The 18,166-nt window shown below is 45.7% G+C and overlaps 1 protein-coding gene across 3 annotated transcripts in view; it reads right to left on the bottom strand.

Moving 5' to 3' along the window:
* Positions 1 to 18,166, bottom strand: part of LOC120932804 (potassium voltage-gated channel subfamily KQT member 1-like) — a 181,095-nt gene that overhangs the window by 42,785 nt on the left and 120,144 nt on the right. For 2 of the 3 annotated variants that reach the window (XM_040345537.1, XM_040345536.1), the window contains exons 8-12: positions 16,044 to 16,154; positions 14,670 to 14,765; positions 10,477 to 10,605; positions 9,801 to 10,002; positions 3,912 to 3,971 (exon numbers count right to left, since the gene is read on the bottom strand). In XM_040345537.1, coding sequence (XP_040201471.1) covers positions 3,912 to 3,971; positions 9,801 to 10,002; positions 10,477 to 10,605; positions 14,670 to 14,765; positions 16,044 to 16,154 — 598 coding nt within the window. The remainder of the gene's footprint in view (positions 1 to 3,911; positions 3,972 to 9,800; positions 10,003 to 10,476; positions 10,606 to 14,669; positions 14,766 to 16,043; positions 16,155 to 18,166) is intronic. The other variant, XM_040345538.1, reaches the window with a different exon arrangement.

Below are 18,166 nucleotides of genomic sequence, written 5' to 3' on the forward strand. Positions count from 1 at the left end.
AACCTAGGCTCAATGTGAACTCCAGCCTTCCCTTCAGACTTGCACAGTTGTACGGGCATCTCATCTGTACTGGGAATAGCTCCCAACAGTCTCTGATTTTTTTGTCCCTGATTTGGAGCAATGTCCATCTGTCCCTCATTCCTCCTCATTTGTCCCTCATTTTGGTCTGATCTATATAGTTGTATATAAAATGCACTTTTTATCTATCAAAAAATGTTTCCCAGAGCTAAACCTTTCATACGAATTGCTGCATTTGTAAATTCCAAAAGTCAATATAAAAGGAATATAAAGGTAAAAAAAAGCACTTGTGGGTTTAACCAATCTTGTTTTTTTGTACAATTCTCTTTTAAGGGGGCGTGGCTGGGGTGTGTGTCCTATGCCTGCATACTTTTGCTGATAGGTGTCCCTCATTCCCATCTCAAAATGTTGTGTAGCGCCCCCTTACTTTCAGTATGGGCACTACGCTAAAGTTAGTGGGGAATGGGAGACTTATTTTGCTCCCATTCACAGGTGTGCGTTTAATAAATCGTGATAAGCCGAGATCATGATGATCACGGCTTATCACAGGGCATTGCCGGTTTAATAAACTGTGATAAGGAGCAGAGAACACATTCTCCACTTCACATCACAGCACATGGATGTTTTGTCACAAACGGCCAGTTTAATAAACCGTGATCTGAAGATTTCACAGCTCTTCACCTGAAATATCTCCCTTCCAGATTCACCAGCTCAGAGGTGGAGAATCTGGGAGAGAAGCTGGTGTGATAAGAGGAAGAAGGCTTATTTCTTATTTTACACCAGTGAGTTAAAAATTAATATTAACAACAATATACACGTGTATATAGATACTGGGCCAGATTCTGAAAGGACTTACGACGGCGCAGCGCCATGTACGCTGTCGTAAGTCCTAATCCGACCCATCGTATCTATGCGCCTGATTTTTATAATCAGTTACGCATAGATAGCTGTTAGATCCAACAGGCGTAAGTCTCTTACGCCGTCGGATCGTAACTGCATTTTTACGCTGGCCCCTAGGTGGCTCTTCCGTCGAATTCCGCGTTGAGTATGCAAATTAGCTAGATCCGCGAATTCCCGAACGTACGCCCGGCCGACGCAGTAAAGTTACGCCGTTTACGTTAGGCTTTTCCCGGCGTATAGTTGCCCCTGCTATATGGTGGCATAAGTGAGGCGTAACAATGTTAAGTATGGCCGTCATTCCTGCGTCGAAATTTGAAAATTTTGCGTCGTTTGCGTAGCTCGTCCGTGAATGGGGCTGGACATAATTTACGTCCACGTCAAAACCAATACGTCCTTGCGGCGTATTATGAGCAATGCACACTGGGAGATTTCCACGGACGGCGCATGCGCCGTTCGTGAAAAACGTCAATCACGTCGGGTCACAGTACATTTACATAAAACACACCCCCGTGATCGAAATTTGAATTAGGCGGGCTTACGCCAGCCGATTTACGCTACGCCGCCGCAACTTACGGAGCAAGTGCTTTGAGAATACAGCACTTGCTCGTCTAAGTTGCGGCGGCGTAACGTAAATCGGATACGTTACGCCACTGGCTAGAGTGGCGACGAACTGTATCTACTACTATTGTACTACTGAGAGCAGGATTGCTCTTTCTCATATCCAGGCCTGATACTGCAAGGTTCTCTCTCTCGCTTCATCAACCTTCTTGCTCTACCTCATGTTGATGTTGGCCATGTTGGGCCTGGAAATAAAGCATTTGAAAACCTTTATTCATTGATTGGACATTCGCTCACTGCTTCGCTACTACTCTACTCATCAACTACACCTCTAGACAACACTGAGAGGTAACTTAATATGCCGATCCCAACAACAACCAGCGGCTCCTGAGGGGGTAGCGCTACAGCAGGGAGGTATGATACTATGAGCTTCTAATGAGCAAGTCAGATGCTCTATCTGCCTGCCTCATTTCCTGGCTGGAGGATGCATCATCTAGCTCCTTCCTTCGCCATCTTTCTTTCCCTGACCTGCCGCTTTCATTCACTGGATTTCAGTTCTTTCAGTCTTGGAGGCTAAGCATCACATGTGGGTGTTACCTAAGGGGGGTCTGCATGGAAATAAAGCCTGCCTAAGCGTACCCACTTCCCCCAAACTGACACGCAATGATCAAAACATTTTTGTATCTGCATAACTCTTCCCAAGAGCTACCCTACTGCTGTCAGGGCTGAGGGAAATTGTGAAGAGCACTGGAGCAGGGTGTTGTCATGTTTTCAGACTGCTATATAGAGTACTCTGCTGGACCCTCCCACCAGCCATGATCTGCCTGACTGCATAGAGAAGCACAGACACCTAATGATGGAATTCCTAGGTCTATAATAAGATATAACAAAAAACCCTAAGGTTGGCGCTGCGCTGAATTATTGAGTGAAAAAAAGTGTAACAATAAAAATTAATAATTATGTTAATGAAGAGCTGCTAGCATTAAATTGTGTACAACAATCTTACAAACATAAAAACAAAAAGAGAATGCAGCGCTAATGAGTGACGAATCAACAATATAAGTGAATAATTGGTGATGTTAACGAAAAAGAACCAATGATTGAAACGATCATTCCAAGGAATAGACAATTTAAAAAATAAATAAAAAGAGAAAATCACCAAGCTGCAAATAGTCCAGAAATTAATGAATGATCGCACTTAATTTTCTCTTAATTGTCCCACAAGTGAAAATGTGAAAAAACTAAAAAAGGAAGGATGACACAGAAAATCCATATAAAAAAGATCCATAAAGGTTTCCAAGATGGTGAAGATAGGGTGATGAGAGATGAAATTCCACACTGCACCCGTCATCGCGTTTTCGTCCTGAACGCCAGCGGTGTGTGAGTCCTGGTAGCGAGGAAGCATTGTAGCATTGAAGCATCGGAGAAGGATTCCTTCCTGTGACTGCTCGTTAGGCCCCGTACACACGACCAGTTTCCTCGGCAGAATTCAGCTTCCGACCGAGTTTCTGGCTGAATTCTGCCGAGGAAACTGGTCGTGTGTACACTTTCGGCCGAGGAAGCCGACGAGGAGCTCGACGAGGAAATAGAGAACATGTTCTCTATTTCCTCGTTGTTCTATGGGAGCTCTCGGCCCGCCGAGCTCCTCGGCGGCTTCAGTGCTGAACTGGCCGAGGAACTCGATGTGTTTGGCACGTCGAGTTCCTCGGCCGTGTGTACGAGGCCTTACTGTCTGTTATTCACTACTTAATTGTAAGTGCAACTTTTAATAAATACTTATTGTGATTTTAAACGTTATACGCTATGAGAATCCCTTTCTCTTTTATTATCCACGGTTCCGTTCGGATCCTATGCTGAGCCCTCTGATCATCCAGGTGGATGGGTTGTGGGATACCTCAATTCCCATAGGCTTTATGAGACTGGTGAGATACAGTCTTTAATTGCGGTAAGCAGGCATTTTTACAAGCACGGGTGCAGTGTGGAATTTCATCTCTCATCACCCTATCTTCACCATCTTGGAAACCTTTATGGATCTTTTTTATATGGATTTTCTGTGTCATCCTTTCTTTTTTAGTTTTTTCACATTTTCACTTGTGGGACAATTAAGAGAAAATTAAGTGCGATCATTCATTAATTTCTGGACTATTTGCAGCTTGGTGATTTTCTCTTTTTATTTATTTTTTAAATTGTCTATTCCTTGGAATGATCGTTTCAATCATTGGTTCTTTTTCGTTAACATCACCAATTATTCACTTATATTGTTGATTCGTCACTCATTAGCGCTGCATTCTCTTTTTGTTTCTATAATAAGATATGTAATGAAAAGGGAAAGGTTTTGTTAAAAAATGTCCTTAGCATGTTGAAGATAGGGGAGGAAGGAACAAGGGAAAACAAAACACAAGAAGGACACCTGTGTAATCCTGACCCTGAGGTACCTTGTGCGGTGGCGTAACTGGATGTGCAGATAGTAAGGGTGGACCAAGATCGGCAACGACCTGTCAGAAAGAGTGAAAAGACAGAAAAGGAGAGAAAAAAAGCCAAGCTGAGAAGTCTGAAAGTAAGATAAAGATCTAAAAACGCGGAGGCTGAAGAGGGTTCAAAGTCCTTCTTTGCCTCATTTTAAAGTGCATCTCTAACCAAAAACCTTTTTTGTTTAGTTTAGATGTGGTGAGAAGTTAGAAACCCTGTCAGGGTTTTGTCATTTTTTTTTTTTTATTAACTTATCGGTCCTGATGACCATTGTAATCTTCAAATAGGGACATCTGTTCTGTAAACAACTTTCTAAGAGGATATTTTTCTGAGTTTGGAGAGAATTCTTTGTACTTCCTGTTGTGTTTCTAGAACAGGAAGTCAATAGAAATCTCCCCAGTGGGACATAGGGGGGAAAAATAGGAGGGTTTACCTCTTCCCTATTCTTTTCAAAATAGTTTTGACTAGAGATGCTCTTTAATGTTTATGAGAAAGCAGAGTCATTGGTCAGGCTGCCATATGTTTCAGTAAAGAAACTAGGGCTTATTAAAGTCTCCTCCTTGCAAGCAGGTAGGCTCTTTATTGCAGAAGTGACCAGACGCAATATGCAATGTCGCTTCTGAAATAAACCTTCCCTTTTCCTGCCTGCTCGCAGTCTTCTTTCGAATGTATACTGAGCTACGCAAAAGAAGGATAGTTTACATTCCGTAAAAAACCCTGCGCATGAAGATGGCTATTACCTGGCATGCAGAAGAAGTTGCGTAGAAGATGCTCTCGCCAGATATCGGACCAATGAAAGAGAGTGGTCTTAAACCTTAAATTTTTTTTTCTTAAAATAACAAGCATGTCATACTTACCTGCTCTGTGCAATGCTTTTGCACAGAGCAGCCCCCACAGAAGGCTAATTTCCATGGGGGCACCTGTGCATTCTCGCCCCCCCCCCCCCCCGCTCCCATGTCACAGCACTTGATTGACAGCAGTGGGAGCCATTGCATCGCTGGTTCAGATCGGTCTCAGGTAAGAAAAAAAAGGAGGGGGGGGGGTCAGGGAAGCTGCAGCACAGAAGGTTTTTTACCTTAATGCATAGAATGCATTAAAGTGGTAGTAAACTCTGTACTACCACTTTCACTTACAGGTAAGCCTATAATAAGGCTTACCTGTAAGTATAAAGACTATCTCCTAAACATGTACGGTTTAGGAGATATTCCCCTCGCATGTGTGCCACTGACTGCAGCAGCGCATGCGCAGCGGGGATCTTCGTCTAAAGGCCGGCAGGCGCCGGACCTTGCCGGACAGAAGTCTCCCGCGCGCATGTGCGGGAATGACGTCATTGCTGCTCCAGCCAATCACAGCGCTGGAGCGGCGATACCCAGAAGACACGCCGAGGCAGAGCGTGGACCAGGTAAGTTCCCCTAACCTCGTTCCAAGGTAAGTATTTCATACTAGCGGTGCATACTAGCTCATTATGGCTTTTGCTTTTCAGGTATGAAAAAAAAAAAAAAAACAGCAGCGGCTTTACTACCACTTTAAGGTGAAAAACCTAAAGGCTTTATAACCACTGCAGGTCAGCACTCTTGTATATAGAAGTTTTATAATTTCTCGCATTTCTGTCCATGTATATGACTGCTCCCTGGGAATGATTCACCCGTATTTGGCTTACTTCCATTAGCGTGATTGGGATTTTTGGGATAATGTTCCCAATTTTATTAAAGGCTGAAACATAAGTTTATGATAGGGTGTGTTGTGGTAATGCTTGCATTACTGCAATACACATTGGGGGTTATTTATGAAAGGCAAATCCACTTTGCACTGAAAGTGCACTTGGAAGTGCAGTCGCTGTAGATCCGAGAGTCACATGCAAGGAAAATAAAAAACAGCATTTTAGCTTGCACATGATTGGATGATTCAATCAGCAAAGCTTCCCCTCATTTCAGATCTACCCTTCAGATTTACAGCGACTGCACTTCCAAGTGCATTTTCAATGCAATTTCAAGTGCACTTTGCACTTGTAGTTTGCACTTGTAGTGCAAAGTGGATTTGCCTTTCGTAAATAACCCCCATTATATGATTTGGAATATTATAATGCCATTAATTTAGCACAGCACCTGAAGGCAATGCAGTTCTGATGCAAATGCAATGCGCCACACCAAAATGCACAGTAATGCACTACCGTGTGTAGTGTTGTGCTGCTTCAGGAAACAAAATTGTGCTTTTTTTTGGTCTGTTCCTGTGCACTGCCAGCCCATTCAAAATGCTTTTTTTTTTTTTAAAGTGTATTTTTTTTGTGCGTGTACTCGAGAGAGGAGCCGGACTGCAGGAGTTGGGAGTAGGCAGGCCTCCCCCAGAGGCAATCTGCCACCTTTCTCCATGCCCCGGGTGGCAATGGCGGGTGTGTGAGGGGGTCCTCCCACACAGCCCGCCCTACCTGCTCCGCTTTGAAGCCCAACGGGGCAGAGGGACTCCCTATAAGGGAGTGAGAGGATTTGCTCGCTCAACCAGCCCCGTTAGTTCTTCGCCTCTCTTTTTTAGAGACCGCGTGGTCAGAGTGCGTGCATGTTAACCCAATTTCGAGTGCGTGTAAGTGTGGTGGTTTTTGTGGGAGGGGGGTGGGCGTACTAAGCGCAGGCTTACCTCGCATAGCACACCCACCGGGAGCCGGGCTGAGACCACCAAACTCAATTCACATGTAGCCGAGACCGGGATCCGAACCCCTAGCTGCAGAGGTGAATGGCTTGTCAGCGCAGTGCCAATCGCTTTGAGCCACCGCAGCTCTCAAAATGCTTTTATTTTAACCAAACGTGTTTCCAAATAATTTCTCCACCCTAATCCTGGTGTAATTCATCACTAGTAATTGTCTTCAAAACTAGGCAAGGTGCAGTGTTCAGATGACAGGTTCCTAAAGTAGATATAAACCCAATCACCAAAGTCACATAAGCTAACATGTTAATGTCATTTCAAAAGTAATTTTAAATGTTTTAAAATATTCAGCTTTTATCAAAATGTAGCACCCCCTTGCTTTCAGCATGGGCACTACGCTAAAGTTAGTGGGGAATTGGAGAGTTACGTTGCTCCCATTCATGATTTGTTCAAATTCCGGGACCTCTGTCATTCCAGAATTATCCACTAGGTCAGTCTGTGGTCCAGGGATGCAGTGCCATCCCTGGCCGGCAGTTGGCACTAGAGGGGCTCTGGCAGAACAAGCTTTCCCAGCAGCCAATTAGAGGAGTTTTTCCCTCGCAAGGCATGCTGGGGGAGAGTATATCTGGGACAGGTGTCATGTGTTCCAAAATCTTTGCGGGGTCCCCGTTCCAGGTGCGGTACCCACCTTCAGGGTACGCGTATTCATGGACCCCGCCAGTGCCGCCCACCTGGCCAAAGCTCAAGGCTGCATTGACCCTCATCCTGAGGAGAAAGGGGACTCCAGTGTGTCGCTGGGTTCCAGGATCTATTGAGAAAATCCCAGTCTGGGATCGAGTGTCCGGACCACTGACAGGTATGATTGCTGTCATCCGGGGGCCGGTTTAGGAAAAAGTCTACTGGGAGGAGTTGCTCTTCATTCACCTAAGTCCTTTATTGAAACTGGCCTGTGGCAAAGGCCCTAGAGCCAGGTCTGTGAGACAGACCTGTTCCTCCCAGACAGTTCGTAGTGGCGCTTCGGCTGCCAGGCCTGTCATAGGGGTCTGTCCGGGGGCACTTTACCCACTCCAAGTAGAGTGGCGACGAGTTATAGAAGTTGGTACTATACAGAGCAGTACTGACTGCTCCATTGATATGCAGGCCTGATACTGCAAAGTTCTCTCCTTCTATCCTTTCATCAACCTTGCCCTTCCAAACTGATGTTGATGTTGGCCGTGTTGGCCTGGAAATAAAGCATTGAAAACTTTCCAATCACTGTCTGGACATTCGCTCACTATTTGTTCTACCACCGCACCCCTTGGAGCCATGTCAGGGTAACTTAATTTGCCAAACCCAAATCAATCAGCGGCTCCTTCGGGGGTGAGCGCTACAAAAATAATAGTTGGCGATGCTGCCATGACGGTTCTTGTTTACACACATTTTTTATGGGGTGACAACTGGCTCTCAGTTTTGCTCCCCCATTGTCTAGGAAACTGACCCAGAACAGGCATGTGCAACTTAATTTAGACAGGAAGTGGCTTAAAGAGATTGGAGGGGATTACCAGTTTTGAGATTGGAAAAGGTAAAAATGAAAAAATAACAAGAGAATTGTTTATGACACTCAGTGCTTTAAACAAACTAAATGTTATCTTGTTTCGTTTAAAGCGGAGGTTCCGCCAAAATTATTTTTTTAAAAGCCAGCAGCTACAAATACTGCAGCAGCTGACTTTTAAAATATGGACACTTACCTGTCCAGCGCGCCCGCGATGTCGGCAGCCGAAGGCCGAGCAATCACTCGTCCCTCGGCTGCACCCGCTGCCATCCTCGGTGAGGGAATCGGAAAGTGAAGCCTTGCGGCTTTACTGCCCGGTTCCCTATTGAGCATTTGCGAGTAGCACGACGCAACGTCACTGGTCCCCGCTCTCCTGGGAACTGTGTTTCCCAGAAGACAGCGGGGCGTGCAGGTAGGGGCGTGACTGCCACAGAGTGTATTCCCGGAAGCGGGTGCAAATACCTGTCTTAGACAGGTATCTGCACCCCCCTCCCCCCTGAAAGGTGCCAAATGTGACACCGGAGGGGGGGAGAGATCCGAAAAGCAGAAGTTTCGTACGGGCGCCTAAAATTAGGACGGCCTAGCCTACTCTTTTTAGGCTACACCGCCTTAAATTTTTTAGGTTAAAAGTGATTCTCAAACCACTTACCTTCAAATTTTCGGCGGCGTAGCCTAAAACGAGCGGGCGTAAGCGCGCCTAATTCAAATGACTGGGAGGGGGGGGTGTATTATTGAAATGAGGCTTGACCTCACATTTTTTGACGTTTTTTACACTGCGCATGCGCCGGGCGACTACATTTCCCAGTGCGCATTGCGGCTAAGTAGGCCGTACGGGCCTATTGATTTAGACGCGTACATAAACGACTTAAATTCCGATTCGCGGACGACTTGCGCAAACGACGTAAAAAATTCGAACCTCGCGGCGGGAACGGCGGCCATACTTAACATTGTTATTCCACCTCATAGGTGGAATAACTTTAGGCGGCCTATCGCGTACGGAAACTACGTAACTCGACGGTGTAGGCCCGGCGTACGCTCGTAAATCGTCAGGAATCGGCGTAGCCCCTCATTTACATAATCTAGGCCGGCCGCAATGGCAGCGCCATCTAGCGGGCAAAAGAAACATTGCAGCCTAAGATAGAATGGCGCAAGCCAGCCTATCTTAGGTATGTTTAAGTGTATCTCTGTTTGAGAATACACTTAAACATAGGCCGGCTTAGATTCAGAGTTAGGTCGGCTTATCTGTAGATAAGCCGGCCTAACTCTTTGTGAATCTACCTATAAGTTCTTTTTGGACTCGAGTAACAAAGAAAGCCGACTGCTTTTATTTTAGTTGCAGTAACTTCTGAATTCCTGTAGGTGGTGCTGTGTGCTGTGATCTGAAACAATTTGCCCTAAATTAAAATTGGAGAGAGGACATAAGAAGAAAATTATCAGTGAAATAATCACTGTACTGTTTATAGCCTGTACAGAGAGTAGAACTGTGGGAGGGACCCAGCACCTACTACAGGTTGCCTGCAGAAAACTTCAGGAGGAGGCGGAGGCAAGACCAGTTACCCTGCACAAGGAGAGAGAGCAGCAGTGACCGGTCTTTATAACAGGAAGCTCCAGGAGAGTGGCAATGCATAGGTGTAAATCAGACTTTAAAATATCTTAAACAAACACTTATAAGACCATTGCTCCCTACCTGTTGGGCCCTGGAAGTTCAGGCTGCTTTTGTCAGCCTCTGCGTGACGGTAGGTGATGTGAGGCACAGACAGGGCATTTTCTGGGGATGACACTTGGGGACCCGAGGGCATCGGAGTCAGGCTTAGAGGTGCCAGGGTGGGGCTGGTGGGGGTGACAAGGGCCTCGTGCAGAGATTTGGTCTTCTTCCTACTTCTTCTGTTCTGGGGGAAGAGCAAGGAATTTCAGTCACCAAACAGTACAAATCAGGCTGCATTTCTGCTTATTTAAGGTCATATTTACATAGATTTATGCCCCCCCACATGAAAGTGGTTGCCAATTTTTGCTAAAAAAAGTGTGAGCATGGCACTGTGGGAAAATTATGAGGGCATGCCTGGCTTAAAACTAATATACCATATAAAGCAGGGATGCCCAACCCTTTGAAGAGCGAGGGCCACTTAGGTGACATTGTAACCGGTCGTGGGCCACAATGAGTGGAGCGGGTGGATGAAAGGTCTGTGTCCACTCTGCATATCGTGAGCAGACACAGCCCACTCTACTCTATCCTTGGATCCGATACACCCAGGCGGAAGAGGATGGATGCTCAGCACTACTGAGTAGATAGCTGTCTATAAAAGGAGTAACCCTAGTGTTGGTGGTTGAAGACTATCTGACTAGGCTTGCTGGAATCCCCGGACCTGTCTCCGTGCACCAGGACTGCTCGCTGTCGGCGCTGACTTGTTACTCGGATCTGGAGGGGTCAGGTAGATCTTCCAGGTGGCTGTAGAATTGTAGGACTTCTCTGCAGCATAGCATCTCCAAAGGGTCTGCACAAGACATAACCACACATGTATCTGAGAAATTACATCCAAGGAAAATCTTTGTGTCATGTCACAGACATTTAAAGAAAACCAATCAATTTCATAAGAAAAAAATATTTATTACATACAATTACAATGCAATCCCTTTCATACTTTAAAATACTCTACAACAGTGGTTCTCAACCTGACTAGTGCTGTGACCCCTTGATAAAATTTCCCAAGTTGTGGGGACCCCTTACGGTAAAATTTATTTTCTTATCGTGGGTTGTTGGCACCCAAGGTAAGACAAGTAATTTGTGCCCCTAACCCACGGACATTTAGCGCTCACTGAGTCCCTTCCACTCGCATAATATTAAAGCCCCTTATAGTGTATTTTAGGATGTACCACTCTTTCTCTTTGTTCTTCTTTCTTTCCCTTTTATCTCTCTCTATCCTAATTTCTGGTTTGTTATCCCCATCCCTCTCTAGACATCTTTCTCGTTCTTTCCTTTATTCTTTCTCTCCCTTTTTCTTTGTTCCTCCCCCTCTTTTCCTCTCCCTTCCATGTATTCTCTATTTTTATTTCTTCTCTTACTCCCTGGTGGGGAGTATGGGATCAGTGGCAGTGCTGGCGGGGAGTTGGGATCAGTGGCAGTGCTGGCGGGGAGTTGGGATCAGTGGCAGTGCTGGCGGGGAGTTGGGATCAGTGGCAGTGCTGGTGGGGAGTTGGGATCAGTGGCAGTGCTGGCGGGGAGTTGGGATCAGTGGCAGTGCTGGTGGGGAGTTGGGATCAGTGGCAGTGCTGGCAGGGAGTTGGGATCAGCCAACTTAGATGCTCTTGATCAAGGTCATCTGCTGATCTGAGAACTGTAGTGGGGACTTTTAAAGGCAACTCTAATCACAGGTAGTGTTACTCACTGTGTCTCTGACTTTGTGATTTCTCATAGCAGTGACACCTATGCTGAAATCAGCAGATAGGGTCTCCTCCAGCCCCTCCCACTTCACATTCCTCACCAGTCAGCTGACCTCTAGTCCCTGCCCCCCAGCTATGCCATGAACTAAATGGGCGGCTGTGAAGAGGCCGAGTTGGAACAGCCCAGGCTTTGGTGGCCCCTGGCAAATCCTCATTTGACCCCCAGGTTGAGAACCACTGCTCTACAAGAAGAAGGCACCACAAAACCGTTCTGTGTGTGGCCCTGTTATAATGGGTGCCGGTTGTCACTCTCATGGTACTAAGCGCCATCCATTTATACTTTTCTTCTTTATGTCACTCTCTTTCCTCTCCTCCTCTATTTTGTCCTATCTCTCTTTTTTTCTCTTTCGCTGCCTCTCTTGTTTTCTCTCTCTTCAATTTTCTCTCTAAGTCCCTCTCTTTTTTCTTCTTTTCTTCTTTCTGCCACTCACCTCTGCATTCTCTTTCTACTGTCTACTCTCTATAGCTCTGTCTGTATTCTCTTTATATTTCTAAGTCTTGTCTCTTCTCTCTATTACTCTCTTGTCTTCTCTTTTTCTTGCTCTCTATCTACTTTTCTTATTTGTGTGTCTTTTTCCCCCTCATTTCTTCACTTCTGTCTTTTTCTCTTGTCCACTCTCTATATCTCTCTTTTGCCTCCTCTCTTTCTCATGTCTTCTCTCTCTCCCTCTCTCTCATGTCTTCTCTCTCTCTCCCTCTCATGTCTTCTCTCTCTCTCCCTCTCTCTCATGTCTTCTCTCTCTCTCTTTCCCTCTCTCTCATGTCTTCTCTCTCTCTCATGTCTTCTCTCTCTCTCTCATGTCTTCTCTCTCTCCCTCTCTCTCATGTCTTCTCTCTCTCTCCCTCTCTCTCTCCCTCTCTCTCTCTCTCTCTCTCATGTCTTCTCTCTCTCTCTCTCTCTCTCTCTCTCATGTCTTCTCTCTCTCCCTCTCTCTCATGTCTTCTCTCTCTCTCCCTCTCTCTCTCTCATGTCTTCTCTCTCTCTCCCTCTCTCTCATGTCTTCTCTCTCTCTCTCTTTCCCTCTCTCTCATGTCTTCTCTCTCATGTATTCTCTCTCTCTCATGTCTTCTCTCCCTCTCTCATGTCTTCTCTCTCTCTCCCTCTTTTCTCATGTCTTCTCTCTCTCTCTCTTTCCCTCTCTCTCATGTCTTCTCTCTCTCTCTCATGTCTTCTCTCTCTCTCATTTTTTCTCTCTCTCCCTCTCTCTCATGTCTTCTCTCTCTCTCTCTCTCCCTCTCTCTCATGTCTTCTCTCTCTCTCTCCCTCTCTCTCATGTCTTCTCTCTCTCTCTCTCTTTCTCTCTCTCTCATGTCTTCTCTCTCTCTCATGTCTTCTCTCTCTCTCTCTCTCATGTCTTCTCTCTCTCCCTCTCATGTCTTCTCTCTCTCCCTCTCATGTCTTCTCTCTCTCCCTCTCATGTCTTCTCTCTCTCTCTCCCTCTCATGTCTTCTCTCTCTCTCTTATGTCTTCTCTCTCTCATGTCTTCTCTCTCTCTCATGTCTTCTCTCTCTCCCTCTCTCTCTCTCTCTCATGTCTTCTCTCTTATGTCTTCTCTCTCTCTCTCTCCCTCTCTCTCATGTCTTCTCTCTTATGTCATCTCTCTCTCTCTCTCTCTCTCTCTCTCATGTCTTCTCTCTCTCCCTCCCCCTCTCTCTCTCTCATGTCTCCTCTCTCTCCCATGTCTTCTCTCTCTCTCTCTCTCCCTCTCTCTCATGTCTTCTCTCTCTCCCTCTCTCTCATGTCTTCTTCTCTCTCTCTCTCTCATGTCTTCTCTCTCTCTCTCATGTCTTCTCTCTCTCATGTCTTCTCTCTCTCCCTCTCTCTCATGTCTTCTCTCTCTCGTGTCTTCTCTCTCTCATGTCTTCTCTCTCTCGTGTCTTCTCTCTCTCCCTCTCTCTCATGTCTTCTCTCTCTCATGTCTTCTCTCTCTCCCTCTCTCTCATGTCTTATCTCTCTCTCTCTCTCATGTCTTCTCTCTCTCTCCCTCTCTCTCATGTCTTCTCTCTCTCTCTCTCGCTCTCTCTCATGTCTTCTCTCTTATGTCATCTCTCTCTCTCATGTCTTCTCTCTCTCCCTCCCCCTCTCTCTCATGTCTTCTCTCTCTCTCATGTCTCCTCTCTCTCCCTCTCTCTCATGTCTTCTCTCTCTCTCTCTCTCATGTCTTCTCTCTCTCTCCCCCTCTCTCATGTCTTCTCTCTCTCCCTATCTCTCATGTCTTCTTCTCTCTCTCTCTCTCTCTCATGTCTTCTCTCTCTCTCTCTCTCTCTCTCTCTCTCATGTCTTCTCTCTCTCATGTCTTCTCTCTCTCCCTCTCTCTCATGTCTTCTCTCTCTCATGTCAAATCAAATCAAATCAAATCAAATAAGCTTTATTGGCAGGACCAAATACATGTTAGCATTGCCAAAGCAAGGAAAAGGGGAAGGGGGTAATATAAAGGGGAAGGGGGGGTAATATAAAGGGGAATGGACATAAGTCTGTGAAAGTCCTCAGGTTTTTCATGTCCCTCTCAGTCTGTGACACGCTGTCACATATTGGGCGGCTATCTTCACCATTGGCTCCTCTTCTCCCAGTAGAATTTGGAGTTTCCTCTTCTCTTCTGTAGAGTTGAAGTCCGGGATGAGAGCGGAGAGTCTCTGGAAGTGAGTGTCCCTCACTGATGAGTACTTGGCGCAATGTAACAGGAAGTGTTCCTCATCCTCCGGGACCCCCTGGTCACATTGCGAGAAGACATGAGAGAGAGAAGACATGAGAGAGAGAGAGAAGACATGAGAGAGAGAGAGAGAAGACATGAGAGAGAGAGAGAGAGAGAAGAAGACATGTCTTCTCTCTCTCCCTCTCTCTCATGTCTTCTCTCTCTCATGTCTTCTCTCCCTCTCTCTCATGTCTTATCTCTCTCTCTCTCTCTCTCTCTCTCTCTCTCTCTCTCTCTCTCTCTCTCTCTCTCTCTTATGTCTTCTCTCTCTCCCTCTCTCTCATGTCTTTTTTTTTTTTCATTTCTCTTATTCTTCTCTTTCCTGTCCTCAACTCTCTGCATTGTATGCTTCAGTCTCTCCCCAACCCTATTTCCTATTTGAAATAAAGGCACTCATTTCTAACCCAGTATAATATATAATTTACCTGGATTAGTGAAGCTGCGGCCGGGATCTGTCTGTTGAAATGTTTTTGTCGCTGTTTCTGCTGGACTTTCAGAGCAAAGCCAGAACCCAGAATTCCCTAAAAAAAAAGTTAAAAAAAAAAGACAGTCAGCACCCTGGACAAGACCATAAACACTTTCCCAGCAATCACAGGGTGCCACTATAAAGAGGAGTGTTGCATTCTGTAGGGGGTCTGTTGTTGTTCAGTCGTTTAATCATGTCCGACTCTTTATGACCTCATGGACCATAGCGCACCAGGCTTTTCTGTCCTCCACTGCCTCCCAGAGCTTGCTTAAAGGGGTTGTAAATGTAAAAATGTTTACAACTTAATGCATTCTATGCATTAAGGTGAAAAAACATCTGCGGATTAGAGGCCCCCCTTTACTTACTTGACCCCTTGAAAGTCCCGCGCCGTGAACACGTAGGCTTCTCGGCCGTCTTCCTAGCTCATTCACTGTTTGATTGAATGCAGCGCAGCCATTAGCTCGCGCTGCTGTCAATCACATCCAATGACGCGGCGCGCCGGGGGGCGGGGCCGAGTGATACAGGCGATGGCTATGACCGTCGACTGTATCACGGGAGCGCGCCCGCAAGAACTCAACATAATGCTCGCTCGCTCGCATTAAGGTGTTGAGTCCTTGTCGGGGGGAGCCGAGACAGCCGCCGAGGGACCCCAGAAAACCAGGTTCGGGGCCACTCTGTGCAAAACGAGCTGCACAGTGGAGGTAAGTATAACATCTTAGTGTTCCTTTAACTTCATGTTCTGTGTTTCGATGATGCTATCTATCCATCTTGTTTTCTGTCGTCCTCTTCTGCTTTTTACTTCCATGGAACCCAGCATCAGGGTATTTTCCAATGAGTCATCTCTTTGCATTAGGTGGCCAAAGTATTTGAGTTTCAGCTTCAGGATCTGTCCTTCCAGTGAATATTCAGGGTTGATTTCCTTCAGGATTGACTGGTTTGATCTTCTTGCCGTCCAAGGGACTTTCAAGAGTCTTCTGCAACACCATAGTTCAAAAGCATAAATTCTTTGGCATTTAGCCTTCCTTATGGTGCAACTTTCACAGCCATAGGTTGCTGCTGGGAATACCATAGATTTGACTATATGGCACTTTGTCGGTAGGGTGATGTTTCTGCTTTTTATAATGTTGTATAGGTTTGCCATTGCTTTCCTCCCAAGAAACAAGCGTCTCTTAATTTACACAGGTCCATATCCTTTTAACACTAATTACTGTAGTCAGAAATGTTCACTCTTTTGTTGTAAATTTAATCCTATCAGAGATTATAAAATAAATCCAAAGAACTGTACATATGATTCATTTCCATGTAACATTGATATATAAAATGTATTACTTACCGCTGGAAGCGCAAAGAAGGAGATGGCAAAGACAGAGAAACAAGACGCAATCGTCTTCCCAATCCACGTCTGAGGAACTTTATCCCCATAACCGATCGTCGTCACAGTGACCTACACAACAGGAAACTGGGCCCAGTCATACAGGTTGATATCCAATAATCCTACTGTACATAATTCTCTCCAGCAGATACTGTCTAAAATTATCTCCAGATAAATTAGATTCTAACAATTGAAACAATGCCTTTAAATAACTTTGTTATATTGTTTGAAAAAGAAACATGCTTACAGAAAATGTTTACCTGACAAAAGATTTGTTGATGTGTATGTTTCACCAATATAGAATAAAACATTAAATCTATTATATCACTGTGCTGTGAATAAGAATTGAAAAACCATGGGGGTTATTTACGAAAGGCAAATCCACTTTGCACTACAAGTGCAAACTACAAGTGCAAAGTGAACTTGAAAGTACACTGAAAGTGCACTTGGAAGCGCAGTCGCTGTAGATCCGAGGGGGACATATGTGCAAGGAAAAAAAAAAAAAAAACAGCATTAGCTTGCACATGATTGGATAATAAAATCAGCAGAGTTTCCCCTCATTTCAGATCTACCCTTCAGATTTACAGCGACTGCACTTCCAAGTTCACTTTCAGTGCAATTTCAAGTGCACTTTGCACTTGTAGTGCAAAGTGGATTTGCCTTTCGTAAATAATCCCCAATGTGTTACACTGAGGCCCCATACACACGATAGAATTTATCCGCAGATACGGTTCAGCGGACCGTATCCGCGGATAAATCCTCTCTAAGATTTCAGAGGATTTCAATGCGATGGCGTGTACACACCATCGCATTGAAATCCGCGCTGAAATCCTCTGCCGATGACGTGTCGCGCCGTCGCCGCTATTATGACGCGGCGACGGGCGCGACACTGTCATATAAGGAATTCCACGCATGCGTCTATTCATTACGGCGCGTGCGGGGAATCCCTTTGGACGGATGGATCCGGTAAGTCTGTACAGACGAGCGGATCCATCCGTTGGAATGGATTCCAGCAGATAGATATTCTGTGCATGTCGACAAATATTTATCTGCTGGAAATCCATTCCAGGGGAGATTTATCTGCGGATAGATATCCGACGGAGTGTACACACCATAGGATCTATCCGCAGAAACCCATTTGATGGGATTTATCTGCGGATAGATTCTATGGTGTGTATGGGGCCAAACACTCGTAATACTTCCGCAGCCTCTTAACACCTTCCCCACCGAGCCATTGTAAAATGACATCGGCGGGGACCTCTCGTCCTTCAGACTGGACGTCATATGACGTCCTGTCTTTTCCCGGCCGCTAGGGGGCGCGCGTGCGGAGCCGACGGCGCGCGCCCGCTGCATTCCTCGGGACCCGGTGCGCGTGCCCGGCGGCCGCGATGTCCGCTGGGCACCTGCGATTACCCGCAATCACGGCAGGACCATGGATCTGTGTGTGTAAACACACAGATCCATGTCCTGTCAGCGGTGAGGAGACTGATGTGTGTTCCCAGTACAGAGGAACACACATCGATCTCCTCCCCCAGTCAGTCCCCCTCCCCTAACAGTTAGAACACACTTTAGGGAACATATTTAACCCCTTCAGCGCCCCCTAGTGTTAACCCCTTCTCTGCCAGTCACATTTACACAGTAATCAGGGCAGTTTTATAGCACTAATCGCTTTGTAAATGTGAATGGCCCCAAAAATGTGTCAAAAGTGTCCGATATGTCCGCCGCAATGTCACGGTCACATTACCAAAAATATGTAGAATAAGTATCGGTCTAAACTGAGGAAAAAAAATATGATATTTATTAAAGATAGTTAAAGTTAAAGATATTGTGTTTTTTTTTTCAAAATTGTCACTCTTCTTTTGTTTATAGCGCAAAAAATAAAAACCGCAGAGGTGATCAAATACCACCAAAAGAAAGCTCTATTTGTGGGAAAAAAAGGGTGACAATTTTGTTTGGGAGCCACGTCGCACGACCGCGCAATTGTCATTCAAAGTGCGACAGCGCTGAAAACTAAAAACTGGTCTGGGCAGGAAGGGGGTGAAAATGCCCTGTATGGAAGTGGTTAATTAGTTCAATCCTGGTAT

This window comes from Rana temporaria, chromosome 3 (genome assembly GCF_905171775.1).
Source record: "Rana temporaria chromosome 3, aRanTem1.1, whole genome shotgun sequence".
Classification (NCBI taxonomy): Eukaryota; Metazoa; Chordata; class Amphibia; order Anura; family Ranidae; genus Rana; species Rana temporaria.